The following is a 26,480-nucleotide window of genomic DNA, read 5'->3' on the forward strand; positions in this document are numbered from 1 at the left end:
TCATTTCAGCTCCCTTTTCCATAATTACCAGGACTTTTTCTATTTTTATATAAAAGTGAGACAAGTATTTCAAACAATAAAAGCCCCAACATCCCGTCCCTGCCTCAAGGGCCCGGGCCACTCCCCACGTGCCTGTGTGGCTTCCAGGCAGTGATTTGTAGACCAAGCTCATGTATGGACTTAAAACTTTTGAAAAACAAGTAGAATACATTTGCAGAAGAAAAATATCTTGGACCCGTCCTTCTTTTTAAAAATTGGATTAACAGACTCACGTAGGAAGAAGGAATGCAGAAAAGACGTGCCCTCCTGACTGGTAAAGAGGAGAAATTTCTCCTTCCTTAGAAGGGAGCAGGAACGGCAGGGAAGACACCTGCAGTCACTGAGTTGGGAGCAGGGTGTGGCTGTTGGGAGAGAAAAGACACTGCTCTTCCCCAAATGATCCAGTCCTTACACACACACACACACACACACACACACACACGAGAGTTTGTCCCGTGAGCCATCAGCTGAGTGCGATGTGTTCTCACCACTGCCTGCTGTGTACCTTGGGGAGGACACATGGGTGTACCCGCACTTTCAGGGGTGGGTGTATTCTTGTGGCCACATCAAAATTCTTAGAAAGTGGTGAGAAATACAGAGAAAATCTGAGAGAAAGGGGTCATTACGCCTCCAAGCCCTGCCATTTCCACCTCCTTGCTAATTCCTTTTAATCTTGTGGAAAGTGCTTCTTTCATCCCACCAGTACCGATCTGAGATCTTCAGTTTATCTCCCTGTCATTACTTTTTCCCCATTAATTTGCACTGAGTTTAGTGTTAGTCAGGTTTTGGGTCAGGATGCTAAAACCTTTGATTCACAGCTCATCTATAATGTGAATATTTCCCCAAATGCACAAAACATTAGAGTACATAGCATTGACTTGAAAGTGACATGTGATGCTGAGAGGTGTAAACTGATTTATGGATTATAGACTTTCTTATGCACGTGGACAAAATCATTGTACTTGGGCATTTTCAAGTTACCCAGTGCAACCGAGTCCATAAAATTAATGGGACAACTTTTGATCATCCTATGTAACTTATTTTTTGAGGAAGAGGCACAGGAGTTATTTCTAAATGTTTGTGAGGACAGATTTAGGAAGCATACTTATATTGCTGGATGTTTATAGCTCCATATTTAAAGGGAAACATCAGTAAGCAAAGTGGGATCTTATGCTGGGAATCAAAAGACCCAGATTCCTGCTTTGGCTCTAATACATGTTAATTCCACATGTCTGGACCTCAGGTTTTCAATAAAATATTAGGGATTCTAGAAGCTTGGAAGCAGAATGACACATATCTTTAACCCCTGGCTGTGCTGGAGAATAATGCGTGGGTGAGACTGCATGGTGGGTCACCCTGCCCAAGGACTTAGGTGACCACTGCAAAGGTTTCTCTCAAACTTTGTTTCCTTGCTTCCCAGTTCATGAAGGACAGACGTTTCACTTTAACTTCCAAATGCTGAAAAAGGGTAATGTGTTGCTTATGTGTTTTGCAGGGTTAGTGTGAGAATAAGTGTGTTAGTAAAAGTGCTTTGAAAAAAATGGATCACTGCATGAAAATGTAAGCTATTAATTCTGTTAAGGAGTGTTTAATTAGAACTGGCCTGTGTTTATCTGGAACCAGATTTATAGAATAAATATTCTTATAAGTTGAGTAGGCAACACCAAAATTGAAGTTTGGGAGAGAGGAGAGAGAATTAGACTGTACTTTATAGGATCTGAAAATAATTGCAAAACTGCATTGATAAATTAACAAAAAGAAAGTTCAAGGCGATGTAGTGTGAGTTGAAAATAAATTTGCAGTTCCATTATTTCATGAAACTACTGTGGGTCTCCTTTGTGGAAAAGCATTCTACCTTGGGAATCCAAAAATAAATAAAGCTCATCTATGCCTTTTTGGACCTCAGAGAGTAGGAAATACCCCCAAAATGAGCAACAGTAGGACTTGATGGGAGAGGAAGCACTCGCTGTGGGAGTGTGAATGAGGTGAAAGGTTTCACCAGGGTGGGGTGTTCGAGCTGGATCGTGAAGAATAATTCAGACCGTTGCCAGCAGAGAAAGGATGATGGGGTGTGTTCCAGGACCAGGCGTCAACTCAAAGTTTGGAGGAGAGAAAGAAGGTGAAGTATTTCAAGAACACCATATAAAGTATTTCAAGAATATACAGTCTATATGTGGGGGATGGTGGGAAATGAGACAGAAAGGTAGGTTAGTGCAATGGGGGAAGGAAAAGTACATTGAAAGTTATATAAAACCTAAAATATGAATTCCCCTCAAATTCCTTCAGGGAGGCAGGGAGCATAAACAGAGCAGGTGGGAGACCCCTGGGAAGCACCAGGGGCAAGACTGCTGCAGGCAGGGGTGTGTGCCCAGTACTGCCACTTCTTCTTTTGCTGCTGTTATCGCTCTTATTATCTTTTCCAGGGAAGCTAGGAATACATATTTTCATGAGGTTGGCATTTAATTCAAATTTAAAAAGTAGCATGTAGTTGGGTGAAAGCAAACCTCTCTGAGTTTGGCCACAAATAATTCATGGACCTCGTTGGTGACTTCCCAACAAAGTGTCTCTCTCAAACGCTTCTGACCTTTCGGATGATGGCAGGGCTGGGAATGACCAGCTGACTTGTTTTTTTCTCCTTTTTGGGGGCCGTTCACCTGCCTTGTTAGGGAGCAACAGCATCGTGAGTGAGAGCCTGCGTCTTGACATGCTCCCCCAGCTGGTGATTCACACCAAAGTCTGGCACGCATGCCTCTCAGTAATGGTTCTCAGACCTGGCTGCACAGACTGTCCTGAGAGGCTTCTAAAACCCATCTGTGCCAGCCCCACACTGCTGACTAGTCCGGACTAGTTCTATCTGACTCTGGAGCCAGCTTGCACCCTCTGTGCACATCTCTACATAGTTCCTTGTTCAGGGACATCGTGCTGCTGGTCTGAAATAGGTCACGTGGGAGTTTACACTGTGGAAATCAGCAGCTACAAATTAGGACTTTAAAAGCAAACCTGAGACCGTTGGTTTCCAGCATACTGCTCAGCAAAGAAATTGGCCTTCCTTTTGTACCGTGATGGCACCAGGGGAGACCAGGTGTATCCATAAACATTTAGCTTTTTCCATGAATTCCACTCATCAGAAGGAGATACAGGGTCCTCAGCAGCTAAGTTGCCAGCCCTGAGGCAAGCTGCCATGCAATCGCTTTTACACACCTTCGTTGCCGTCCTAATCTCATCTACTTGTGGTCCACCAGGTGGCTCACTTCCACACTACTCCCCAGAACTTGTTCCAACATGGAGTTAGCAGAAGAGGGGCTCTTTGCCCCAAGAATAGGGAATAGCATTTGCTTATGACTTTTATCACTCATGTGAGGATGGGGTTGTGTTCCCATAGCAGTTACAAGTCCGGCCCTGAAGCTCTGTGCCCTTCTGATCATCTGTGACCTATTTGGTCAGACTCCAGCAATGAACGTGCCCCTCGTGCTCTTGGTCAATGGAATTTCCCTCTCATTTTCTGCAGCATGTTCTTCTTCCTTTTATCTGTTTCTTCACAATATATAAAAGTTCCTCAAAATTCACTCACTGAACATGCTTTGTTTCTTCCAGGTCAACTTAGTAACCATAGATTTGGTTTCTGAACAGACATTTTGCTCCGTTCTAGAAGATTCCATAAATATCTTCTTTCTTTGTTTTCTTTATGTCTCCATCTCTTTCTTTATGTCCTGCCTTGGATGGTTCTCACACTTCTGGTTACTTTTAAGAGTGTGTCCCCTGAAGCCTAGTATGTGATCTCTCCTCTTTCCTCGTTCACTTCTGCACAAAGGCTGCCGTCAGGACTCTCATCTCTTTGCTGATGATTCTGAAATCACTATCTAATCATTATTGGAAGCCACAGTATCTCCCTGATCCGAAGATCAGGCATTTATTTGCATGTGGATATCTTATTGGCATCCGACACTCTCCCCTCTGCCCAGGGTCAACACCATTGTTAGTAGTCCTACAAGTCGCCCCTGCATTCGGCATTTCTGAGGTATCTGCTATGTGTGTGGGGTATCATAGATGTGGAGACGTCTGTGTCCTTGTGGAATAGACAGGTGTTAGTCAGAGCAAGAAGGCGAAGGAAGCATTCAAATAAAAGATGGGGGATGCAGGGGTTCCAGAGTGCACAGTGGGGACACAGTGGAAGTGTGGGGAGTGGGGGCTTGAATAAGAGTGTGGGATATGCAGAGCCTGGATTAGGTCCAGGGGTGAGGGAGGATCTGGGGAATGGGACTCATGGTGACTGAGGTAATGTGAACTTCAGGCATGGGAGGATGCATTCTGAAGACCTCCCAGAAGGCGGTAGAAAGTCAGTTCAAACTCCAGCCTCCTTCTGGCTCTCAGCATCAACAAGGTGGGTGGGGAGTGTGGGGGAGGGGTAGATGACAGCCTGGTAGGAACCCCAGGACTCTGTGCCCACCTCCATCCAGCTGTGGATGTGTCCACAGCCAAGGGACATGATGGTCACCCCATGTCCCTTGCAATCCCACTGAGGGTGGTGAAAATAATTTTCTAATGGTGGCTGGAAAATTGACTAAAGCAATACCAAGAAAGGAGTTCCCAAAATGCCCTAAGTGTTGGCAGTGTCATTGGGAGACGGACACATCCACACATGTACTGCACTCAGCCAAAGACCACTCGCTTGGGTAAGAAAATGTAAAATTAATTTTCTCGGTAGCTGATATGAAAATTCCTCTTAAGGCCATGATGCTCATTCTTGGCAGCACACAGGAATCACATGGAGAGTTTTCAAAACCATACCTGGTTCCTACCCCTACAGATTCTGATTTAATTGGTCTGAGTGTGATACCCGGCTATCAGATTTTCAGAAGAAAAGAATTTGCAGCCAAGGTTGAGAACCACTGATGTAGTGTGAATGCTGACAACCCTGAGGCTTGGGCTGTAATGAGGGTTAAAAGAAATAAAGGATGCAAAGTGCTCAAATAGCAGAGGGTCTGCCACATATACCAGTGAACTGTAGTTATTATGTTTTGTAAAAACAGGCATTGAAGTCAGAATTCTTGGAAGACGCAGAAGTAGGTTGCATAAATAGAGTCCAACATGGACGGCTGAAACAATTCTTTCATTGTACGCAGCCAATTACACTTTTACTAAAGCCCTTTATCTTTTTGGAGTCTTTCAAGATGGATTTGGAAAGAAGTCAAAAGTGATGAAGAGGTGGGGATAGAAGAAATACAAAGAAAGACAAGAAGAACTATTCTCTCGCCTGGGGAACAGAAGCCTAGTTCTAAATCAGCACACCTCACAACAAGGTTTTACCCAGAGTCGAGTGCCTGGTGAGGGTGGGAGACAGGCAGCCAAGGTCCAGGCTTCATCACAACAGGTCCCTTCTCTCTTTTTAACAGATAGAGTTTGCATACGTTTTCATATGAAAAAAAAAAAAAAAAAAAGGATTTTACTGGGAGGAGGAACCGGAAGGGGAGAGGGAGGAAAAGAAAAAGCAGTCATGGTACACAGCATGAAAGATTTAAGTGACTTTATAGAGATTTCAAGCTGGTACATTGTGAAATGGGTTATTAAAGGAAGTTGGTGAACAGATCTGAATTCTTTGAAGAGCAGAGGGAGTAGACTGGAACTTCTGTTTTATTATTTGATTAGTGGTTAGAAATTTTCACTTATACTTCTTATAATGATTTTCTATGACACGTCAGAAAGTTTAGTGTTTCTGGGAAATTTTAAATATAGTGAAGTTAATAAATAAAAAATCAACAGTATTGGGAGCTTAAAAATCTTTTACCAGGAATGTTGAAAGTTATTGGCAAAGAAGACTCTCATTAAAACAGAGAAGTGTATTAAAAAAAAAAAGAAAATAAAGAAATCAAGCGGAGGCCCAACAGCAACAGTAGTTTGGAAGTAAAACAGAAAGCTGTACGCTGGGCTAGACCCTGGGTGAGTTCCCTAGAATCAGTTATGCACGCACTTTGAGAAGAAAAGATGCCATAGGTCAATTTTCTCCAGAGGTGGGAAGTGGCAGTAGCCGCCAAACATTTATATAGATGCTTTCTATGTAGGACAAGAGCATTTTACAGTTAAAATAAGGGCAGGTAGGCATTTAGCAATGAGAATGTTTGAAAAATGTCGCTGTGTGCCGGTGCCTAGGCACAAAAAGGATGCCCTTTTAAATTTGCTTTCTCCACAACCCAGCTCAGTTCTTCAACCAGTGGTCAGTTTATTAGGATTCTTGTTTGCAAGTAGAGAAGGCCAACGTAAACTAACTCAGGGAAAGGGGGGACTATTCTGCCTTGTGGAACTGCAAGTCTCAGGGTTAGGGCTAGCTTCAGGCACGGCTGGATCTAGGTTCTCCAACGACGAGTCTGAGGCTTTGCCACTCTCCCTCTCTGTGCTCAGCTGTCTTCTTTCTAGCCTGTGGTTTCATTCCTGGGCTGTCTTGTCAGGTGGTGTGAGATTTTCCCCAGAGTTATAGGCTCACATTTTCTTTAAAACTCCCCACCCCAACTCAAGTGACTATCCCCAGATGAATGGATAAGCAAAATGTGATATAGACACATAACATTATGTCACTCACCCATAACAAAGAATGAAGATATTAAGCATTATGCTAAGTGAAATAAGCCAGACACAAAAAGACAAATTTTATGATTCCACCATGGGCTATCTAGAACAGGCAAATTCATAGGGACAGAAAGTAGATTAGACATTACCGGGGGCTGACGGAAAAAAGAGAGGATCCTTCCTGGTAGCTACAGAAAATATTGTTCTCTTACCCATAGAACCAATCACTGTGGCCTTAGCTCTGAAATCTTCTGCTCAGGCCTCAGTCATGTGCCCTAGGCTGGTGGGAAGGTGGAGGCTGGGAGGTCTGGGTCACCCCCTCCTGAATGACTTGGGGGAAATTCAGGGGGACGGCTCTACCATGCTGGTCTCCCTGTAGGTCACGTAGGCAAGGCCTCACCACCTTCTGGCTGCCTTGGCAGAATGCCTGGAGCTCCTGCCTGAGCAGGAGGGGAAAGTGGGGTGAGTAGCCAGCATCAGGCAGTTTCTTCCCGGGTCTCCTGGGAGACCGGCTGCTTCTCCTCCATTGCCCTAGTTTGGCTTCAGCCGAGCCCAGGACTTCCCACTGGGCTGCCACTTAAGGTCCAACCACAGGCTTTTGTGTAAACCTTGCCCTGCTGCAGTTTAAGGTGGGCGCCTCCTCTCAGAGGGAGCTGTGGCCCACGCCGTGGTCACCTGTCCCTTCAGGTTCGGTGTCTTCCTCTGGGGCCAAGGACACGGGGAGCTGACACCGTGCCGATCTTGCTTTGCTGTCTGTGTAAGGAACTTCAGTGTTTCCGCACCGACTGAATCTGGAAGTGTCACAGGCCAGCCTAGCAACTGCAGTAGGTACACCTGTGGCCCGTTAGCGCCCGCGCTGCTGCTCGGTCATGCGCCGCACTGGGCAGGAAGGGCTGCTGCAGGAAGGCACGCAGGGCAGACAGACATGTTCGGTCGAGTTGCCCACTTGGGTCTGCTGGACCGAGTTCAACCCTGGGGATTCGACGCTCTTGAACACACGCTGTCTTTGAATCCTTTGGTGTCCTCCCACGGGGCCCAAGCCCTAGACGAGGTTACTCAGCATCACGCTGGACCAGAGTTTTGAATAGCCTCTCCTGTCCACCTCTCCTGGTCTGGGCTGGGTGTGGCCATCTCCTGGCTCCCAGGCTCCCGCCAGGCCCACGCCATCCTCCAGGGACCGGCCTGCGGGCTGCTGTCCTTGGTGCTGGACGTTTGACGCCTCCTTTGCGAAGGAGCTAGTGAGGGCGGTGAATGCAGTCTGAGAGCTTCATCTCGGCAGTTCCCGCTCAGTCTGTGTCTCTAAAAAACGATTCAGCAGAGCTGAACTTCTTGTTTCCTTTCCTGTCTCAAAACTAAGGCTTTCTAATAATGACTTGGAAGTGCTCAAGTGTGTATTGTTTTCAATCTATCAATGCAAAACGATATTTGTTCTTTTTGTGGCTGGGATTCTGAGAAATACTTCACCCATTGTACCAGAAAGATTGCAGATTATTAAGGGCTAATAGAAATCTCCTTAAAAGATAACATGTCTTCATATGCTGGGAGAAACAAGAGAGTTTGGTGCTGTGAAAACAAAAGTGTACTTGAGAGTCAGACAGCCTTGGTTCTGATTCTGCTCTAATGCTTATTAACCACATTGTAAGTTACGTTTCCTTGTACTAGGTCTGCCCCTATTTGGAGGCCAAGCAGAGAAGTTGCACAGTAGTTATGCTGCTGTCCCACTGTGGTGGGTGGACAGCAGAAAATGCAACAAAGATGCAGTTTTACATCATGCTGTATTTTAACAAAAATATTATTACATATCCAGTTCTTAGGGTCTCTCCTTGGAGTTCAATATGGAGCATACTATGTACATATTTCCCTAAAAACCCTTCCACCTGTAAAACTTGAAAGATTCTTTCAATACATGAATGAAAAAACATTATTAAAAAAACAAAAAAACCTTTTCCTTGTGAAATTGAGATGCATTTAATACCTGCAGTTGGTACAGGTTGGTAAACACAGTGTTTGACATTGGGACAATTATTTTAATTTCTCTTTGCTGTAGTTTCTTCATCTGTAAGTTTGGGAAAATCTATGTCTACCTTATAGGGCTGCTGGTAGAATGACTGACCCGTGCAAAGGACCTGACACTTAGTGGGTACTCAGTGAAAGGAAACTTGTTCACCACTGTGAAGTATCACTATTTAAAAAGATAGATACATTTGTGGGTAGAATAGATTTATAGACAATAAGGATTTCAGAGTTTTAAAAAAAGACTAATTACAATATTAGTTATGTCTCAGATACTTATGATACATATTTGTGTAAAACAATTGTAAATAGTCATATCCAGTTATAGGTTATTTTTGGTTGATGAAATCTTGAATAATATAGAAGAAACTATTTCCTTCTATAATCAAATGAAGAAAATTCAAACTATTCGTTTGTGCTCGGAAATAGAAGAGTGCTTGCTTTCATTTGCCTCAGAAGCATAACACCTCCCTGGAGGAGAATGAAGTGGTAAAACATTCGGTGGGGCTCATAGAGGTTCTGTAATTCCTTGCAAGGCTCCCGTGTCTTTCTAGGCCACCTCAGACTGGAGGCACCATGTCATCAGCATTAATACACAGCGTCCCACTGACCTGTGCCCCTTCTAATAATGTGGGACCTCACGGCCCCTCAGCCTCTTTGTGCCAAACTCCCCTTCCTACCCCAGCAGAGTCTCCCTTGATCACACGCTACCAAGTATTTTGGGGTCTTCTTGCTGTCCAGCTCATGGACTGGCTCAGTTTGGCCGGTGGGCTCGGGGCCACTGTGAGACAGTGACGTCATTTCCATGACTGCCGTCCTTTGAGCCTCCCATGTTGCTGGCATTGATTTGCTGGGATCTGGGCAATTCTGGGTGCTCTGCACCAAAGAAAAGGAGGAATAACAATGATGAAATGAATATCAAACTCTTAAACTTTGTAAGCGGGCATTTTCCTGCCAAATCGCGTCGAAACGCGGGGCTTTTTTGACATTTTCTCGCCAAAATTAGACTTTCCATAAAATATTCATATCTTTCGATCTATTTGATATTTTTCTATGAAACTTTCAGTGTTTTAGTTTAAAAAGAGGTCTCTATTTATTTACTTTGCAAAATTTTTGCCGGTTCCAACTAGAGGCGATATGACGAGTTTACTCGTTTCCCGCAAAAAATGTGAGAGTTTCTATGTGACGAACATATCATTACCCCGATTTTACAGAGGAGAAAAGGGAGGCCCAAAGAGATGGTATCTGTGTATCAGTTACCTATTCTGCTACTACTCAGAACTTCGTGGCTCAGAGACCACGGTTTTATTTGCTCACATTTCAGTGGGTCAACAATTCTGGCTGGGCTCAACTGGGCAGTTCTTTTGCTGGTCTCACCTGGGGTCACTCATGAGACTACATTCATCTCGTGGCCTGATAGAAGCTCATTGTATTAGATGATCTGAGCAGGGACAGGTGATCTGTGTCCTAACTGGTTTTCCTTCCTAAGACCCAAGATCGGAAGTTGCATAAATGTCACTTCCATGATAAAGCTTCTATGATCACTGGGCCTCAGATGGGGTAAATAGACCCCTCCAATGGACAAGAGAGGTGACAAAGTTACATTGATAAAGGAGGGGACTTGATGGGATAAATTTGCAGCCCCCTCCTTTTTTTAACCATCTATCTCATTAAGTATTAAATTGCCCAAGCTCATACAGATGGGAAGGGATGGTGACAGGATTTGAGCCCAAGAAGTCCGCTCAGTGTTGGGCTTCTTTTAACCACAGTGGCTATACAGGAAAGGGGACAGTTCATCTTTCTGCCATGCATTAGGCTCTGTCACCTGCTTCTGCCCCATTTGTGCAGTGTCACCTAGCCACTGGCTCTCAGATACCAGTCTGAGAACTAGAGGACAGATTTCTGAAATGAAAAAGCCCTGGTCTTTTTCTCGGAAACCTTCATGAAAACAGACTCCCGCAAATGGACTCAGTGGCTCTGCCCAGCAGCCCAGTAATGCTTGGGCCCCAAGCACACACGTGTTCTCAGAAGCATGTGCTGACTCAGATATAGGAGTAGCTGTCAAGCTAGTCTACACATGAAGCAACATGCTTGGCTTTTAAAATATTCCTCTATTGCAATATCCGCAAACAATAAAGGGTTAATTCGTATGGGGAAGAATTTTATTGCATCAAAATCTAGTCTAAGTATCCATACGAACCTGATCCAACCAGTGATTACTTTAATGGGTTCTGAGGAAGAAGCAGTGGTAATGAGTGAAAAGAATAGTTTTACTTTTCTAAAGAGCAGAGTGGTGGCGCCTTGGAAATTAGCTCTGGGCTAGTGCTTAGGACAAATTAAGTGAGGACTTAATGAAGTAAGACCACACTCCGGGCAAGATGTAGGTCCTGTTAAAATTTTCTATTACCTATAAATAGACTCTCTAGGTCTAAAATATAGATCTTCACTGTGTTAGCAAGATGCAAAAGGAGCTCGTTAAACCAGGGAGCACATTATTCAAATTAGATTTTTACTGTTGGGGAACTAATGCGTCTGAGTTTTACGACGCTGAAGACACAATTTATTTGCCTGGTTTTGGTCTCCTCCACTAGAATGTAGGCTCCCAAGGTCAACACGTCATCTCTCGTCTCTCCAGCACACAGATTGTTGCCCAGAAACGGAACGGTCTCAGCCGCACACAGGAGGTTCTCAATACGTAGTTTTGAATGAATTAATGGGTAGCTCCTTATTTGTCTGCAACAGTGTTTGAGGCTTTTACGGAATCGGTTGTATTTATTTTTGTGATGTGCAGGAGAATGAGATTGTATTTGTCTTTTGTATATATTGTATTTTTGCTGTTTTGGTTGCAAGGAAGGAAAATTCAGTTTACCTTAAATAATTGGAGTTATGGCAAGGCTCTTTTTTAGCCATAAAGGAGAGCGTGGGTCACTTATAAATTGAAGGACAGTTTAACAGGCAGGTCTCATGGAATCGAAGTGGGACCCAAAGAAGCAGTTGTGTGAAGCTCAGCAGGAAGAATGAACATCCAGGGCTCGGCCACGACTGTGATTTTGTCCCTGTCCAGCAGTGGACGCTGGCCTGCTGGTGAAGTCTGACTGCTTTTCATGACGGACCATAGGCTTTCATCTTTGGGTTTATTAATTATTTTTAGTATCTCATTTCTTCTGTCTTCCACTTTACTCTTGGAAGGCAAAATAAATCCTAGCGTTCCAGATGGCCCAGGCCAGGTACAGTGTTCAAACAAAACAAACAGCCAGTGACCAACGCTAATGGTTTCTCATGAAAACCCCTTTCTTCCATTCCACTTGGGACCTTTCTGTTATATGCAGTAGTGTCCCACAAAACTTTTCTCACCCTGCAAGGCTCATGAGTCTATTTGGCCACCCAGATCGTAGGCATAATGTTGCCACACTGGGATTAATACAAAACTGCCCCACTGAATGGCATCTCCAACTTCTTTGTGCCAAATGGCCCGTCTCACCCCAGGGAACCTCTTTTGACCATGACGGTGTCCTGTCAATTATCTTGTGGACATTCCTGCTGTCTGGTTCGTCCCCTCAACCCTCCTCAGCCTTTTCTCGGTTCCTCTTCTGCATCTTCTTCCTTCTTCACCATTCTCTCTCTTCCTGTTCTCCATCTCTCCTCTCAGTCTCATTCAGCTCAGTCTCAATTTTATTCGTGCAAATAGCCCATCTTGATATCTTCCCACACTTACCTACACAATCGGGTTCATAAAATGGCTCAAAGAGGGAAATACCCAGCAAGCATTTCCCTTAGTGAAGGGGTAAGGGTGGAGGAAAGAAAGAAGCTAGAAAACACTTCTGTTTCATCCCTCTTATATTTGTCTTTAAGTTTTCTCCTTTCCCATAACCCTGGTGGCCCCCCTCTTACTTGTGACTTTTGTGTACATTGTTTGGCTTCATCTCGCACTGTATCCTTATTCTGTTTCCTAGGTCTTAGCCCAAAGAGGAGGCATCTGACCGGCAGAGACTTTGGGTCCAATATGGTCCAATCAGCAAAGGGCTGGTGGAAGGGGGGGGGGTCACGTGACCCACCAGGGCCTCTCGCCGGGCAGACTCTATAAGAAAGAGCTGCGTTAGGCTGGGGGCGATGGGCCCAGGAAGCGGGGTGTATTTTTGCTCTTTCCTTAGAAGGTGTTGGGGGCTGTGAAACGCAGACGGCTTGCATGACTCCGAGAGGTTCAGGGACTAATTTGCTTCTTTTAAATGTACCTGTGAAATTCTCAAGTTGTTTTGCAGAGCAGTTCTCTGAGAGATGGTTGCAGTTATTTCAGTAACAGTGATGAGGCGCGCCTCCCTCGCTCTGTGCGCGGGGACACGCAGACCAGGTGTGCGCGCGTCTCCCGGTGTTCGCCGCCGGACCAGGTAGGCTATGGCGTAGAAGGAGCCCGAGGGCTTCTTGCTGCAGGACAACGTCATCGCGGAGTTCTCAGTGGACAACAGCGGCCAGAGCAGCAGCGCACGGCCGAGGGCCGAGTCTGTCTTTTGAACAGCTGGGACGCGTGCGCAGGCTTGGCGAGCACCTTCCCAGACCGAGGACCTGCCAAGTTCAAGATGAAGGCCTGGGGTGTAGTGTCCTCTCTCCAGAGAGGAAACAACGACCACTGGACCGTCCACACAGACGATGACACCTGTGCTGGCAGCACCCCTGTCGCCTCCTGCGCCCCTCGGCACCTGTGCTGACAGCAGCCCCTCCGTGTTTGCCCGCAGCCCCAACGGCCTGCCCCCAGAAGTGCAGAGAATCGTGAGGCGCAGGTGGGAGCTGTGCCTGGCCAGGCAGCACGGACTGAGTGTGCACAGTGGTTCCTGCGACCACAATTCCCAAAGAAACCTTTTGTGGCGATATCGGGGTGTCCAGTTTCGTTTGGAAACTTCCCACTAACTCTCACTCAGCCTTCAGCTCTATTTATCTTAGTTTAGTTTGGGCCTCTCTCCTCCCTTTTCCTCAGGAAACATGCAGCCTTCAGTACACATAAAAATAGACGTAGGAATAAGTGAATCTGTTTGCAGTCAGATGTATGTCTTTACTGGGGTTTCCCAAGGATCAATTGAGGCTTAGGATTCCAGACTTTGATTTATTAAAGTATAGTCACCTGTTCCCTAAAAAAAAAAAAAAAAAGTAAAGATGAGAATTTCATGTTAGGTAACTGTGAACCTTGGTTAGTTATCTAAATTGGATTTGCTTTTTATCCTTGGCAGACTTCATTTTACATTGTCTTGTAGTAAACAGGTCAAAGAAGACTTTTTTCTGTAGTTAAAACAACTCTACACGTGTACCCTCCCCCACTTTTTTCTTTCTGGAAAAGGGTATATAACAAATAAACAAAACCCTCTTTAAAAATAGGAGAAAGCTGGAAGAAAAACACCCACATTTTTCTATTGTCAGAAAATCTTGACTTACAGATGTTACTGACAGATGGGAAAGCTGCCTATGAGAATGGGATTTGATTCTTTCCCACTAAAACTCTTACAGGAATCTCAAACAGAAAAAAAATTACGTGGGTGGCATATGACCCAGAATTGTGTTCTGAGCTCTGCGTGTCCTTTATATATCTTTACAACATGCTCCAGTTCTAGAGAGTGGCTGGCAATGCAGAGAATTGCAGACAATTGAAGTTATTAGGCTTCTTTAAAGTTCCTGATACAAAGAGGTAAATAAAAATTTCCTGCTTCAGGGGTAAGTAGAAGATACTTTATTTTGGAACAAACAGTACTGGTTCCTTTGAGGGGTTCAGCGTGGGAGAAGCAGAGACCGCTTTGGTGAAAACATTCTTCTGCCAGCATTTCAGGTCATTAGGTCAGGGGTCACAGGACCCACTTGGGGTCTGGTTACCATGGTAACAAAAATATTGCAGTCAGGAAGTAATGTTCCCTTGGAACAAAATAGAAAGTCTTCACTGTATTGTGCATTTTCCTTGCTACTTGGAGTCTGGTCCATGGACCAGCAATGTCAGCTGACCTGGAGCATTGCTACAAAGAGCCCCAGAGGCCCACCCCAGACAGAATTCCCGATGTGGTCCATATGCACAAGAAAGTTTGAGACCCACTCTGAGAGATTCTGATTTATGGAGTATGAGTGGAGCCTTAGGATTTAAAAAGGTTCCAGGAGGTTTTAACGTACAGCAGCGTTTGAGCACTATGGGGCTAGAGACTGGATTTGAGAGCGAGCCTTCACGTGCTGTGTATGGATGTTTAGTCTTCCATATATATTTAAAACCAAGTTTGTTAACTGCCTGGACTTTTGATTGGTATTGTATTCAGTTTAAAAATATCGTTTTGGAGATAACTGATCTCTTTGTGATGTTAAATCACTGCAATATTAAGTCATATTAATTGTGATAAGACAGAATAGTAGCCACTTAAGGATGTTCATTCACATCCTGATCTCCACAGCCTGTGATTGGAGGCAGGGAGGTGAGCCTGGATTACCTGGGTGGGCCCAGTGAATCACAAGGGTACTTATCGGAGGGGTCAGCAGTCAGAGGCAGACAACTGTGTCAGATGTTGGGGTGAGGCAGGACTGAGCCAAGGAATGCAGGACGTTCTCTAGAAACCAGAACAGGCAAAGAAACAGAGTCTCTTGAGCCTTTGGAAGGACCACAGCCCTGCTGACCGGTTTTAACTGACTTCCAGACTTGGAAGGTCTAAATCTGTGTTGCTTTAAGCCACAAAGTTTGTGGCGATCTGTTACACGGCAACAGGAAACGAATGCACGTAGGATGAGCCTCCATGTATTCAGTCTTTTTCAACGCGAACGGAAACCTGACATGTTCAAGTGCTGGGTGGGCGTGTTCTCTAGGGAAGGTCAGGACCCCGTCTCAGCTCTAGGTCTTGGATTTCATTCATTTAGACCAATATTTTAAATTTTACTCTCCTTGTAATGATGAGTGTCAAAACAGGCATGCAGCCCATTTTGGCCACAGGCTCTGAGGTTTTTCTCGCTTCCGTAAGGAAGTGAGCAAAGTATATACCGGCATACCTTGTTTCTTGGGCTCTGCAAATATTGCATTCTTTACAAATTGAAGGTCTGTGGTAACCCGGCGTCAAGTGTGTCTTACTGGCACCATTTTTCCAACAGGCTGAGGTGATGGTGAGCATTTTTTAGCAATAAAGTACTTTTTAAGTAAGGTATGTACATTGATTTTTAGATATAATGCTTTTCACACCTAATAGATTACAGTATAGTAGGGTAAACATAACTTTTATATGCACTGGGAAAACAAAAAAAAATTTGTGTGACTCACTTTATTGTGACACTGGTTCTATTGCTGTGGTTTGGAACCGAACTCCCAGTATCTCTGAGACATGCCTGTACTTTCCTTTCCTCTTTTGGTCTTTGAACATGGTCAGAGATGCAATGATTGCACTATTATTTGCACAGAGGGACAATCCTAAGAACAAAAGCAAACCCAGGAGATGAGCCCTTCACCCCAATCCTGGTGAAATCATTCAGCTGTGGAATCTACCACCCTCTTATCATCCAACCCTAGAATTCCTTTGATGTGAAATAATACATCTCCCTTATTGTTTCAGCCACTTGAGTTGGATTTTACTTTACTTGCAGTCCAAACCATCCTAATTAATATGTAGAACAAATAAATATAAAGAAAATAAAATTATTTTTTCCAACATTCAAAGATAATTACGATGATTATCTTAGCATGTTACATTTTAGTTTTTTCCTACTTATTTTTTTTTTAGCAAAATAGAAACCTTGTAGTGTTTGGGTATATGAGTATGTGTATGTGTGTGTGCATGTATATATCATTTGTTTGTTGCTTGGTTTTGGTTCGTTTTCTGTTTCATTTTAAAACATCCACAGAAAGATGATTATAATAATTTACATTATATTCATGTATAATTTAGCTGTTCTGCTATTTTTTGACATTAGTTTATACTAATTCGAGTTTACTATATGTTTGATTAGCAACTGAGTACATAAATTACGTAAATATTTCTAAAATTTTATTAAGCATTTCTGGGGAAGGACATGTGAAAATGCATTATGTTAACTGATAATCTTCATATTGAAGAATTTTTTTTTCAATGTAAAACCTGACCCTCAACGTTTCTTCCTTAGCACAAAAAAATCCTCCGGTATAACTTGACATTGAGTCATTTTAACATTTTGAACATAATGAAACAACATTATTGCTGCTTTCTTCTTTCTTACCCTAATGTTTAACCTGGGCTCGTTTTATTCTATTTTTTGAAAGTCTAATTATTGCCATTAGAGTAAAAATCCAATTCAATTACTTTTCTAAAATAGTTTCTGCAGCTATTGGAATAATGAAATGTAGAAGAAAAGACCAGGGAAAAAACAACGTAATTTCTCTCAGGTGAATTTGTTTTCTTGCACAAATGTATACCCAGAAGGTTCTTCTTATAATAGTGACTGAAGGACACACTCTGAGGAGAACTACAGAAGTAGTATGAGCTTTGGCTCCACAGCGAAAATCCTAAATTCTGCACTTTGTAGGGCCCACACTGGAGGCCCACTCTTTCCAAGGTCCTGCTGGGGACACACCAGCCCCTGTACACTGAAGCCAGGTGTCTGCCATGTTGCCCCATTCTCACATCTGTGAAGACAACCAAGGATTGTCAGACAGTTGAAGAAAGTTTGCAGAACAAAAGGGAAAAAGACAAACTGATAAATGAAACCTGTAAGACATGGATTATTTATAAATTAATTTAGAAATAAACTCTGAGAAGTATTTTCATATTTACAGAATATCCTGAAGAATGTCTTCTGATATTTTCCCACTGGAATTCCAATTGGTTCTTAAGTCTCAAACTTCTGCAATAAGTCTATCACCCAACAAATCAATTTTTTAGTTGATGTTTACATAAGAAAAATGTATGTCTCAAACTTAATAAAACATTCTAAACAAACGATATGCTAAATGCAGTTGATACAACATCCAAATCACAAGTAGGTGTTTTGAAAAGCTGGCCTGTGTGTGCTCAACGGCGCTGATGCAGAGAAAGCGTCACATCTGTCCACTCATTCTTTGCGACTGCTGCTCTTGCAAAGAAGACTGACTCTGAGAACGGATCAGTGAAAAAGGTGGTGAAGATTTAAAACGTCACGCTGAGAAATTCAGAAGTATTGAGGTTGTTCAGAATAACAGTCTGAGAAAAGCCGATCACAGTGATAATCTGGAAAGCGTTCCATGAACCCACTAGGTCACTTGGCGAAATCACTTGTGGGCTGCACAGAGACCATGGTGAATCTTAATCTTGAACCCAGTGGAGGTACTGTTGCTGATATTTCTCATAGCACCATGCAAAGAATTCTATAAACATAAATGGTAAGTGTTCTACGGTTTTTCATCTTTAAGTGTCAGCCACCTACACTGAAGATACACTCAGGAGTCCCTACCCCGTAGTGAAAGTGGTAAAGAATCTCAGCTAGTTTCTCAGTTTCACAGTTTGCCTGAAATGGCCCTTTTGTAACCCAACTCACCCATGATACCACTTTCTACAACCAGCGACGGTGATTGCACTTCAGCTCTCCTTGCCTTTCAACTTTCTACAAGGTTCCAGTCTGCTGCTTTCTTAGTGATAGCAGCTCATCCCAGGTAATTGCCTTGTTTTTGTTGCAGGTTTTACCTGCGTTTTCTAACATATTTATTAATTTCTGTGTGCCAGTTGCTATGTCATGTTGAAAAAAAAATTCATGACCCGCCATGAAAACACAACATCCAGAGCAGTGTGCATACAAGCAATTTGTAACAATTGATCTAATTGCTTTGCAATAGGGAGCAATGTTTTAAAGCCTTTTACATACTAAGTGGTGGTCTTAGTGTATTTTAGTTACACTTAAGGAATTCTGATGGGAGTTTAATTTGGCACTTTAAATAATGGGAAATAGGCTATCAGCGCACATTTTCACACAGAATGTCTCATTTTCATGAATGAGTTACCGATGTCAAATGGGAGATGTCTGGATTTAAGAAGACACTGACTTCATAGGTCAAGAGAAAGCTTCACAGAAAAGAAACATTTTCACAATAAGGAAAACGTCTTAAAAGTGAAAATATGATTGCTGAACTTATAAATTACAAGAGCTGGAAAGCAAAGACGAGAATCTCCATAATGTGGAGCAAGTAGACAAAGAGAATTTATAAAGTAGAAGAATATATAAACAAAGATATAAACACAGAAGGATCAATCCAGGAATTCCACCAGCTGGCTAATAGGAGAGCCACAAAAAATTCTTCTCCCCTGAGTCCAGCAGGAATTCTGGAGAAAAATGGCTCATCTTCCTTGCTGTCCGTTTTCTACTGCAATCTCTCTACTGAGTCTTCCTCTTGGCACCTGGCCGCTCTAGAGCCTTCCTCCGACCCTCCGCTCTGCAGGATCTCAGCCATTTCCACCTCCTCCCAGCCTCTCTGTTGTTCCAGCCAGGCTCCTCCTGGGCTCAGTTCTTTCCTGCTACACAAATGCAGCGTTAGCAGAAAGTTCACAAATCATAGGATGATTATTAGAGTGACTGCGCTAAATAGGCCTAATTATCAGGAGGGCTGAGATTCTAGGAGACAAGGGCCTCATATCGCTTGTTAAGTGTTTAGCAGCTATGGTTCTCTTCCTCAGTCTCTACAGTTAAAATTGGCAGGTGTTCCAGTGTGGCTTGTGTAAGTCCACTTTGGGGTATAACTTCTTTAAAATTCGATGTCTTACATGCTAGAACCCCAACAAATGAAGCTAGATATGGGTGGAGCGGCTCTAGCTGCAGGAGAGTTGGGGCTCGGCATCCCGTCTCCTTCCTGCTGTGGCTGGCTTGCCCCTCTCTCTCCGGGGCAGCTCCTAGAGCAACCCTGCAGAAACCCGGGGCTCTGGGGGACACTGGTGGAAAGCCTGCAGGCAGCGGGGATCCTCTCTGGGGGGCCTTCCTGCTGGGGAGGTCCATGGCTCTGAGCCTGTGTTCTCAGCCACAGCTGGTCTAACAATTCTGAGTTTGACTAATTGTTCCCCACTCTCCTATTGTAGGATGTGATTGAGGGGAATGAGGTAGGATTCAGGAGTTGGTAAATTTGGTCATTAGCAGCTGCTGAAGAAACATGTTGGACAAAGCTAGAAACTTCCAGACTAATTTGGGACAGGGTGTATCAGCTGTTTGAATATGACTTGGGTTTTTTGGTACGGGAAGTTAAGGTAATTTAATTATGTGCCAGATTCTTTGATAATATGTTAAATCATTGTTTCAAGTAGTGGATGTACAAAGTAGCCTTTCCTTTATAAAACTGCAAATGTCCTTTCGCATTTTTTGTTTGTTTGTTTTACTAACCTTGGAACAAATTCTTCACAGAGTGGTTATCATCATTAGGTACTTTTATGCAATTATAGCTCATTATACCATTTTCTAAATTAATAAAAGAATGCTTTCAGTCTTTTGTACATATGAATACTCTGTTCTTTTTACTCTGACCTTTTCACTTGGATCCTTTTGAAAGTCACTGTTACACTAGGGTGAAAGCAAATACTGGCAAATTGTTTTCAATTTCCAAGCATCGTTTTTAGGAATAATGAGGTCTTGTTTCTATTTGGATCTCTGAGACCTGCACTGTGTGTGATAAGTGATGAGGGCGGGTGGGTAGTGATGACAGTGGACACCATTCGTGTCCAGAGCAAGAAGTTCATATTCTGGAAAATAAAACTGTATAAACAAGTCAAGGTTGGAAAGAGAAGCCATGATATTAAGCCAAAGCATTTGTTTTGAGTCCAGTGGGCAAAGGAGAGTTATTGTAGTTGTCTATGCAGGAGTCAGACGCAGTGGCAATGGGAGCAGTGATGGAGCCAGACTGTAGAGCAGGATTAGGATTGAGTCATTTTAGAGTTCACAGCACACACAGAAGGGACATTGATCAGTGTACCCTGCATTTTAGGAAATCCACCTTCCAAAGAAAAGGTAATGAAAGAGAAGTATGTCAAGTACGTTTCCTTGGTTACAAGCAACATTGATGACTGAGTAGCCTAAGAGAAGGGAATGTACTGGAAGGATGTTGGTGGCTGGCAGTATCAGTGTGAAGCTGGAGGAACAGGCAGGCAGGCACCAAGGGTGCTCAGAGGTCAGCGGCAGTAACTGTGCTGTGGTCTGTCAACACTCACAATCTAGTGAGCTGGGGCCGCACCACCTCCAGCCTCCCTTCCATGTTCACTGCACCTTTCCAACACCGGAAGGCCTGGTCCTGGCCCTGCCTTGTCTTCTCTATCAGGGCTCTAACCTCACCTGCCCACATGGGGGACAGTTTTCGCACCAGAGGAAATTGTGTTGCTCGTAGGAAATGCAGGTGGATGATGGACAATCAAAATGAGAAGTGACCATTCCAGGCAGACTCTGAGAAACACAACTCTGACGTTAAAACCAGATAAGCACACAGAGCAAAAGGGAAGGACATCCCAAGAAAACAATGCCTTATACAGGGAATTCTAGGTTTAGCTCAGTTTTGAATTGTCACTCATGGGAAGAAATGTCACAAAGGGCACGTTCTTGCAAAAGAGCTTGGATCTGTACAGCGCACACTGGGCTGGCTACAGTGTGGAAGGAGAGTTATCTGAGAGATCCTCAGAACAAGGAGTTGAAAAAGGAGGGTCGGAGAGAGAAATTTAATAAAGGGCAGAGAAAAAACCCAAACTCTTCAATGCCTGTTTTGCTTCAGTTTTCCAGACCTTGAAAAGTGATCGCCATAATTAAAAGCACAAGATAATTAGAATAAAAACAAAGATCCATGATAAGTGAGTAGAGAGCAAAAGAACAGCTATCAATTTTCAAAAGAACTCAGATCCTCAGCCCAGATAAATTACGTGCCATAATATTGACAAAACTTGGAGAATGTGATCAAGGAAACCCTTAGGGATTTCTTAGAAAGTTGGTTGGAGAAATATCAGAAGCGATGAGCTGGGCAAATGCTGCCTGGATTCAGACAAAGGCTGAGGTGACCGAGTATAGAACTCCGGCTTGGTGCAACATTCCCAAGTGGATTATTCTCAAATGGATTATTGAACAGATGGTTCATGAGCATGTAGACAAGAAAACGGTCACACGGCATGGGTCTATCCAGATAAGTGAGGCTGAGGTAGTGGACAGAGTCAGATGAGCTGGGCTCAAGGCCTCATTCCGTCACTACACAGCTGTGTGCACGTGAGCAAATCACTTAACCTCTCTGAGCGGCAGTATCTTTATCAGGGAACCCAGGCCATAGAACTAGATGTCCTTTAATAGGCAATTTAACCACAAACAATCGGTTAGCTTCAAATGTACCAAATTCCCCTCAGTTCTTTCAGTCAGTCTGTCCGATGATAAAAGAGCTGCCATGTGTAAAGAACACATGCCGTGCTGGGTGCTATGTCCTTGTGTGACGTGCTCACGTGACGGGTGGGCACTGGTAATCCCTCTTCACAAATGAGGAAATTGAGGTTCGAAGGGGCTAAGCAGTAGATCAGATGAATCAGGATCAGGGTGTGCCCTGATTTCGGGGAATCAGGTAACCAATCTCCCATACTATCATCATACACACGGTCAACATATAAGGAAGGATAATGCTGCACTGAGCAAATAATAATCATTCTTATGTGTTTGGATAGTTATGCCTAAAATGTGTTGATAATGGATCCATGTCCATTTCATGGAAAGTTTCTTCTGGTGTTCCTTTAACCTTGGCCTGTGCAACTTTTTTTGAAAAATATATAAAAAATTTGGTTGAAAGAACAGAAGAAATTCTGATCAAATTTTCAAGGAAAAGGAGAACTACCCAGATGAATAATTTATTCACATATTTATTTATTCAAGTATCACATCCTGAGGTAAGCTAATTCATTCACAGTATGATCAATATTCAAACAGTGAAATACTGGGGGTGCCAAAAAATGTCTACAAGTGGACACTTTGGTCAACGTTGCTGAAGCAGCAGTTCTCCGTAATCAGTAGTGTCTGGACGCTGATGGGAACCACTTTGAGCATCTCTTGTAATTGCAGAAGTCACACGTGACTTGTATTCATCTTTTGTTATTGGTATATACTGAGTATATATTTAAGTATTTCTTAAAATGTGTATACTTTTTTGGGCACCATCTGTATATTAGTATTGAAAGCAAAACCCTACACTTAGTATCTGAACTATCTCGCTGGACTAGAAGGGGCCTTGACTCTGAACGGGATTGGGTTTGGGGGAACTAGAACAGAGCATGGCAGTGGGTGTGACTGGCTCTTGAGTTGCCATTTGGAGCTTCCAAGTAGGATCGGAAAGGGACTGTCGAGAGTGATACCTCGGTACGTTATTTTCCCTTAGTCACAGAATTTTTCCATTAAATGGACCCAGTTCATTTCAAGTTGATTTCAAGTTCAATGGTATTAGCCATTTGAAATGTCTACCACAACATACTGATGTAAGTTACAGTCACAGAAGAGGGTGTTCAGACCCCAGCAGACAACACAATCCTCTAATGCCTGCGTCCGCCGGACCACATCCTGAGTGTGATGGGTTCGCACTGCACCATGTCCAGTGAGAGGCCGCTGGGGCAACTGGAAAAGACTTAGCAGTGAGGGACATGAAAGCTGCTTTCAGGTACATGAAGAGCTGCTGTTTGGAAAAGGTGGTTGGAAACTAAAGGAAAGCTAGAGGAAGTGGGTGGAAGTGTTGAAAAGCACTGTTTGCAGTGACAGCCTCTCAGAGTTGCATGGAGGCACTTTTAGAGGTTAAGAGCCTCCTAGTCACTCATTCCCTTCAATTAAATGACTATTGAGAGCCTTCTGTGTGCCACTGCAAACGCGTGGGGTACCTTAGGAAGACAACAAAAACCCTTGCTCTTGGAATATTTATGTTCTAGTAGTTGTGGGGACACTTTGTAAGTTGGCCTTGTTGAGAAGTGACGTCTGCGAGAGACTTCAGTGAAGGAGGGGAGGGGGTTACTTGGGGAAGAACATTCCAAGCAGAAGGAAAAGCCACGCAAAGGCCCGAGGTGGGAGCATGCCGGAAGGGAGCCTCCTCCGCAGAGATTGGTGGAGCAATTGTTAGAGAGGTGAAGGGAGGATTTCCGTTTTGGTGACAGCTTGGACTATATGACCTCTGAGGCCTCTGCCAACTTTTTATATTCCCTGAGCTAATGATTCTCTGATAGTTCAGATCAAGTAATTCGGTAGCAGTGAGGAGGTTGGATTGTAGAGCAGACATGTCATAACAGAGCTCACAAATGTTCATACAGATGGTGAAGGCGCAAGTCAGAGAGTATAAACATTGTAAAATACTGGCAGTGATGTCCAGATAAAAAAATATGACGTCGCCCACACGAGGCATGTTTGCAGACCACATCTTGCCCAGGGGCCACCAGCTGGACACCTCTGCATTGAAGAACCTAAAATCGGTTCAGAGTGGAATGGTGTAATCCAGACGTCAAGTCTTGGACAGGAAGTCCAAGGAGAATAAAAGATAAAAGAAGAAATGTGAGAATGGCTCCTTTGTTATCATTTGACAGGGAATGAAGGAGAAAGGAAGAATTAAAAGGTTACCCTGGGAGTTTAGATCCCAGGAGACCTGTTCACTCTGGCTTTGCTTTTTCTCAATCAAGGGTCGCATTGATTTCGTTTTCTGCCTATTATCAATGGTCAGATGCTGACTTGTCCCCTCAGTGCCCTATTATACATAATTATATGTAATTCAGGAACTCAGAATCCACTCGGAGAGAAAATATCAGCCAGTGCAACTTTTCTCAATTATTTTGTGTCTAAATATAATTAAAGACATAAAACTTTTGAACTCAGAATTAACTGCAATAATTACAAAGAGACAGAAAGAAATTCTTATTCTTTTGGATGCTTAAGTTGTCCTGTTTCCTCACTGCAGGTCCCTTCATTTGCAAGATGGTGCCATTTGTCCAGTCTACTGCCATTGTGACCGAAATTCTCACTATGACCTGCATCGCTGTGGAAAGGCACCAGGGACTCGTGCATCCTTTCAAAATGAAGTGGCAATATACCACCCGGAGGGCTTTCACGGTGCTGGGTAAGGATGTGCCCGCGGGAGGGGGCGTGCCGTTCTTCAGGGCAGAGCAGAGAGAACTCGTGCCAAGTGAAGCACATTTATACACTGGGGGAGTAGCTTCTGGTATAGTGGGTGCTGGGGTGTGATTTAAAGGGTTCAGTCCTTTGCCCATTTCCCCCCCCCCCCCACCCTCAGCCATCTCTCCTTTAGGCCTACTCTAGCACTGAAGATCTCTCATTTCAGACTTCTTCAGTTTAAGTCTTAAGCTTTTAAGCATGAATTTCAGCTGATCTAAGGTAGCCCATTGGTGGCATCGCCACAGTGACATTTATTAGGTAAGAGACCTTTAATCCAAGATACCCTTGTTAGGGGACCCACAGGAAAGGTGTTCTTAGAAAAATGGAGAATGGAGGTGGCCCTTGGGGGTGAGTCCACGATGGCAGGAGGCCACAGGGCCCGCGAGCACACTGGTGCCGAGATGCCTGACAGAGGCATGTCCCATCCTCTTCACAATTCAGCTTCCGGCATTCCTGAATCCTCCGCTGCTGGAATCGGTCCTGAGGAGCAAGTACCTTGTGATAAGTGGTAAACTTGAAGCAGTGTCTTAGGGCCCGGCACAGCAAAACGGAACAGTTTCTCTATTTGATATTTATAATCGAGCCATTTAAAAACTTTAATGTGCCTCACCATGGTTTGAATGTATTGCAGCCAAATAATCAGAGGTATAGGAAGCAACTAATGCAATAATCAAAGAGAACAATTTTTACTAACATCTCACTTGAGAGCACTGAGGAAACATTTCTTTCTGCTGTAAGAATTTAGCCAGCATGGGATCATAGAATGACAGAACAAACTCCCCAAATCTTTGCAATGCCAAACTCATTTAAAATAGCTTGAAATGCATAGATAAACTAACTGGGAGGACATGGTCAGTTTTAGTTAGTTTCAAATTTATGTCAGATCCTTCCTGTAAATAATTCAAAGACCTCTTGGCTTTTAATAATTGACCTTCCACCATCAGGTGAAAGCTGAAAACAGCAGGTGATTATGGAAGGAGGGTGAGGAAAGGAATACATGAAGGAAGGGAATTAAAAAATAAAATAAAAGAAAGAGAAGCAGAGGGAGTCTCCAGATCTGAAAGCAAAGTTGAGAATAGACAATCAAGGCAGTACGTACTCCAAAAAGTCATAGGAGAGAGGCAGGTTTTTAAATCAAGTAGACATCTTCATGGGGCTCTGTTCATGGTCGTCTAATGTCTCCCTGAAGCTGTCACACTGCGAACCTCCTTCCAGCAGAGACTGCCTGCCCCTGGTCCCCAGCCAGCAAGACCCGCTAGCCTTTCCTGCCCAGAGGTGGTCACCGGTCCCAGCAGTAATAATGTTCACCCAATGGTAGCACTTTTATCCTTGAACAGGCAGTGGACCCACAGGACTGGCAATGAGCGAAGCCAATTCGGCTCAGCTCCTCCAGAACTTCTGCTAAAGACTGGACAAATGATTGAACAGAAGAGAACACAATAAGATAGTGATTGGACTAGAGTAGATATCCATGGCAATGGAGAGAGAGACGTTTGTGAGCCTCAGAATTATCTTGGATCACTGAGTCATAAAGCCTTTCAATAAGCAGTGCCAGTCATGTATTTCTTTATAATAAACCCCAATTACGGCTTAAGTGAATCTCAGTTCCTTGAAACCGAAGGCAATACACTGTTTTCTTAATGGTTCCACTCAGTACAGAAAGAACAAGTCGAGTTTGAGCTGGGATTTTTTCCCCTCAAAATCAGTGGTGGGGCTCTTGGTTCTGGCCTCGTCCTAGGCTGTTAGAATTCTCTTTTGTTCCTTGCTAAGGACCCATCGTTAGAGCAATT

The 26,480-nt window shown here is 43.7% G+C and overlaps 1 protein-coding gene and 1 pseudogene across 1 annotated transcript in view; both read left to right on the plus strand.

Annotated features, from left to right (window-relative positions):
* Positions 1-26,480, plus strand: part of QRFPR (pyroglutamylated RFamide peptide receptor) — a 36,873-nt gene that overhangs the window by 1,119 nt on the left and 9,274 nt on the right. Inside the window, exon 2 of the mRNA XM_019741427.2 lies at positions 24,476-24,634. Coding sequence (XP_019596986.2) covers positions 24,476-24,634 — 159 coding nt within the window. The remainder of the gene's footprint in view (positions 1-24,475; positions 24,635-26,480) is intronic.
* Positions 13,006-13,630, plus strand: LOC109452480 (retinol-binding protein 4; annotated as a pseudogene).

The sequence above is a fragment of the Rhinolophus sinicus genome, linkage group LG07, assembly GCF_036562045.2.
Source record: "Rhinolophus sinicus isolate RSC01 linkage group LG07, ASM3656204v1, whole genome shotgun sequence".
Taxonomy (NCBI): Eukaryota; Metazoa; Chordata; class Mammalia; order Chiroptera; family Rhinolophidae; genus Rhinolophus; species Rhinolophus sinicus.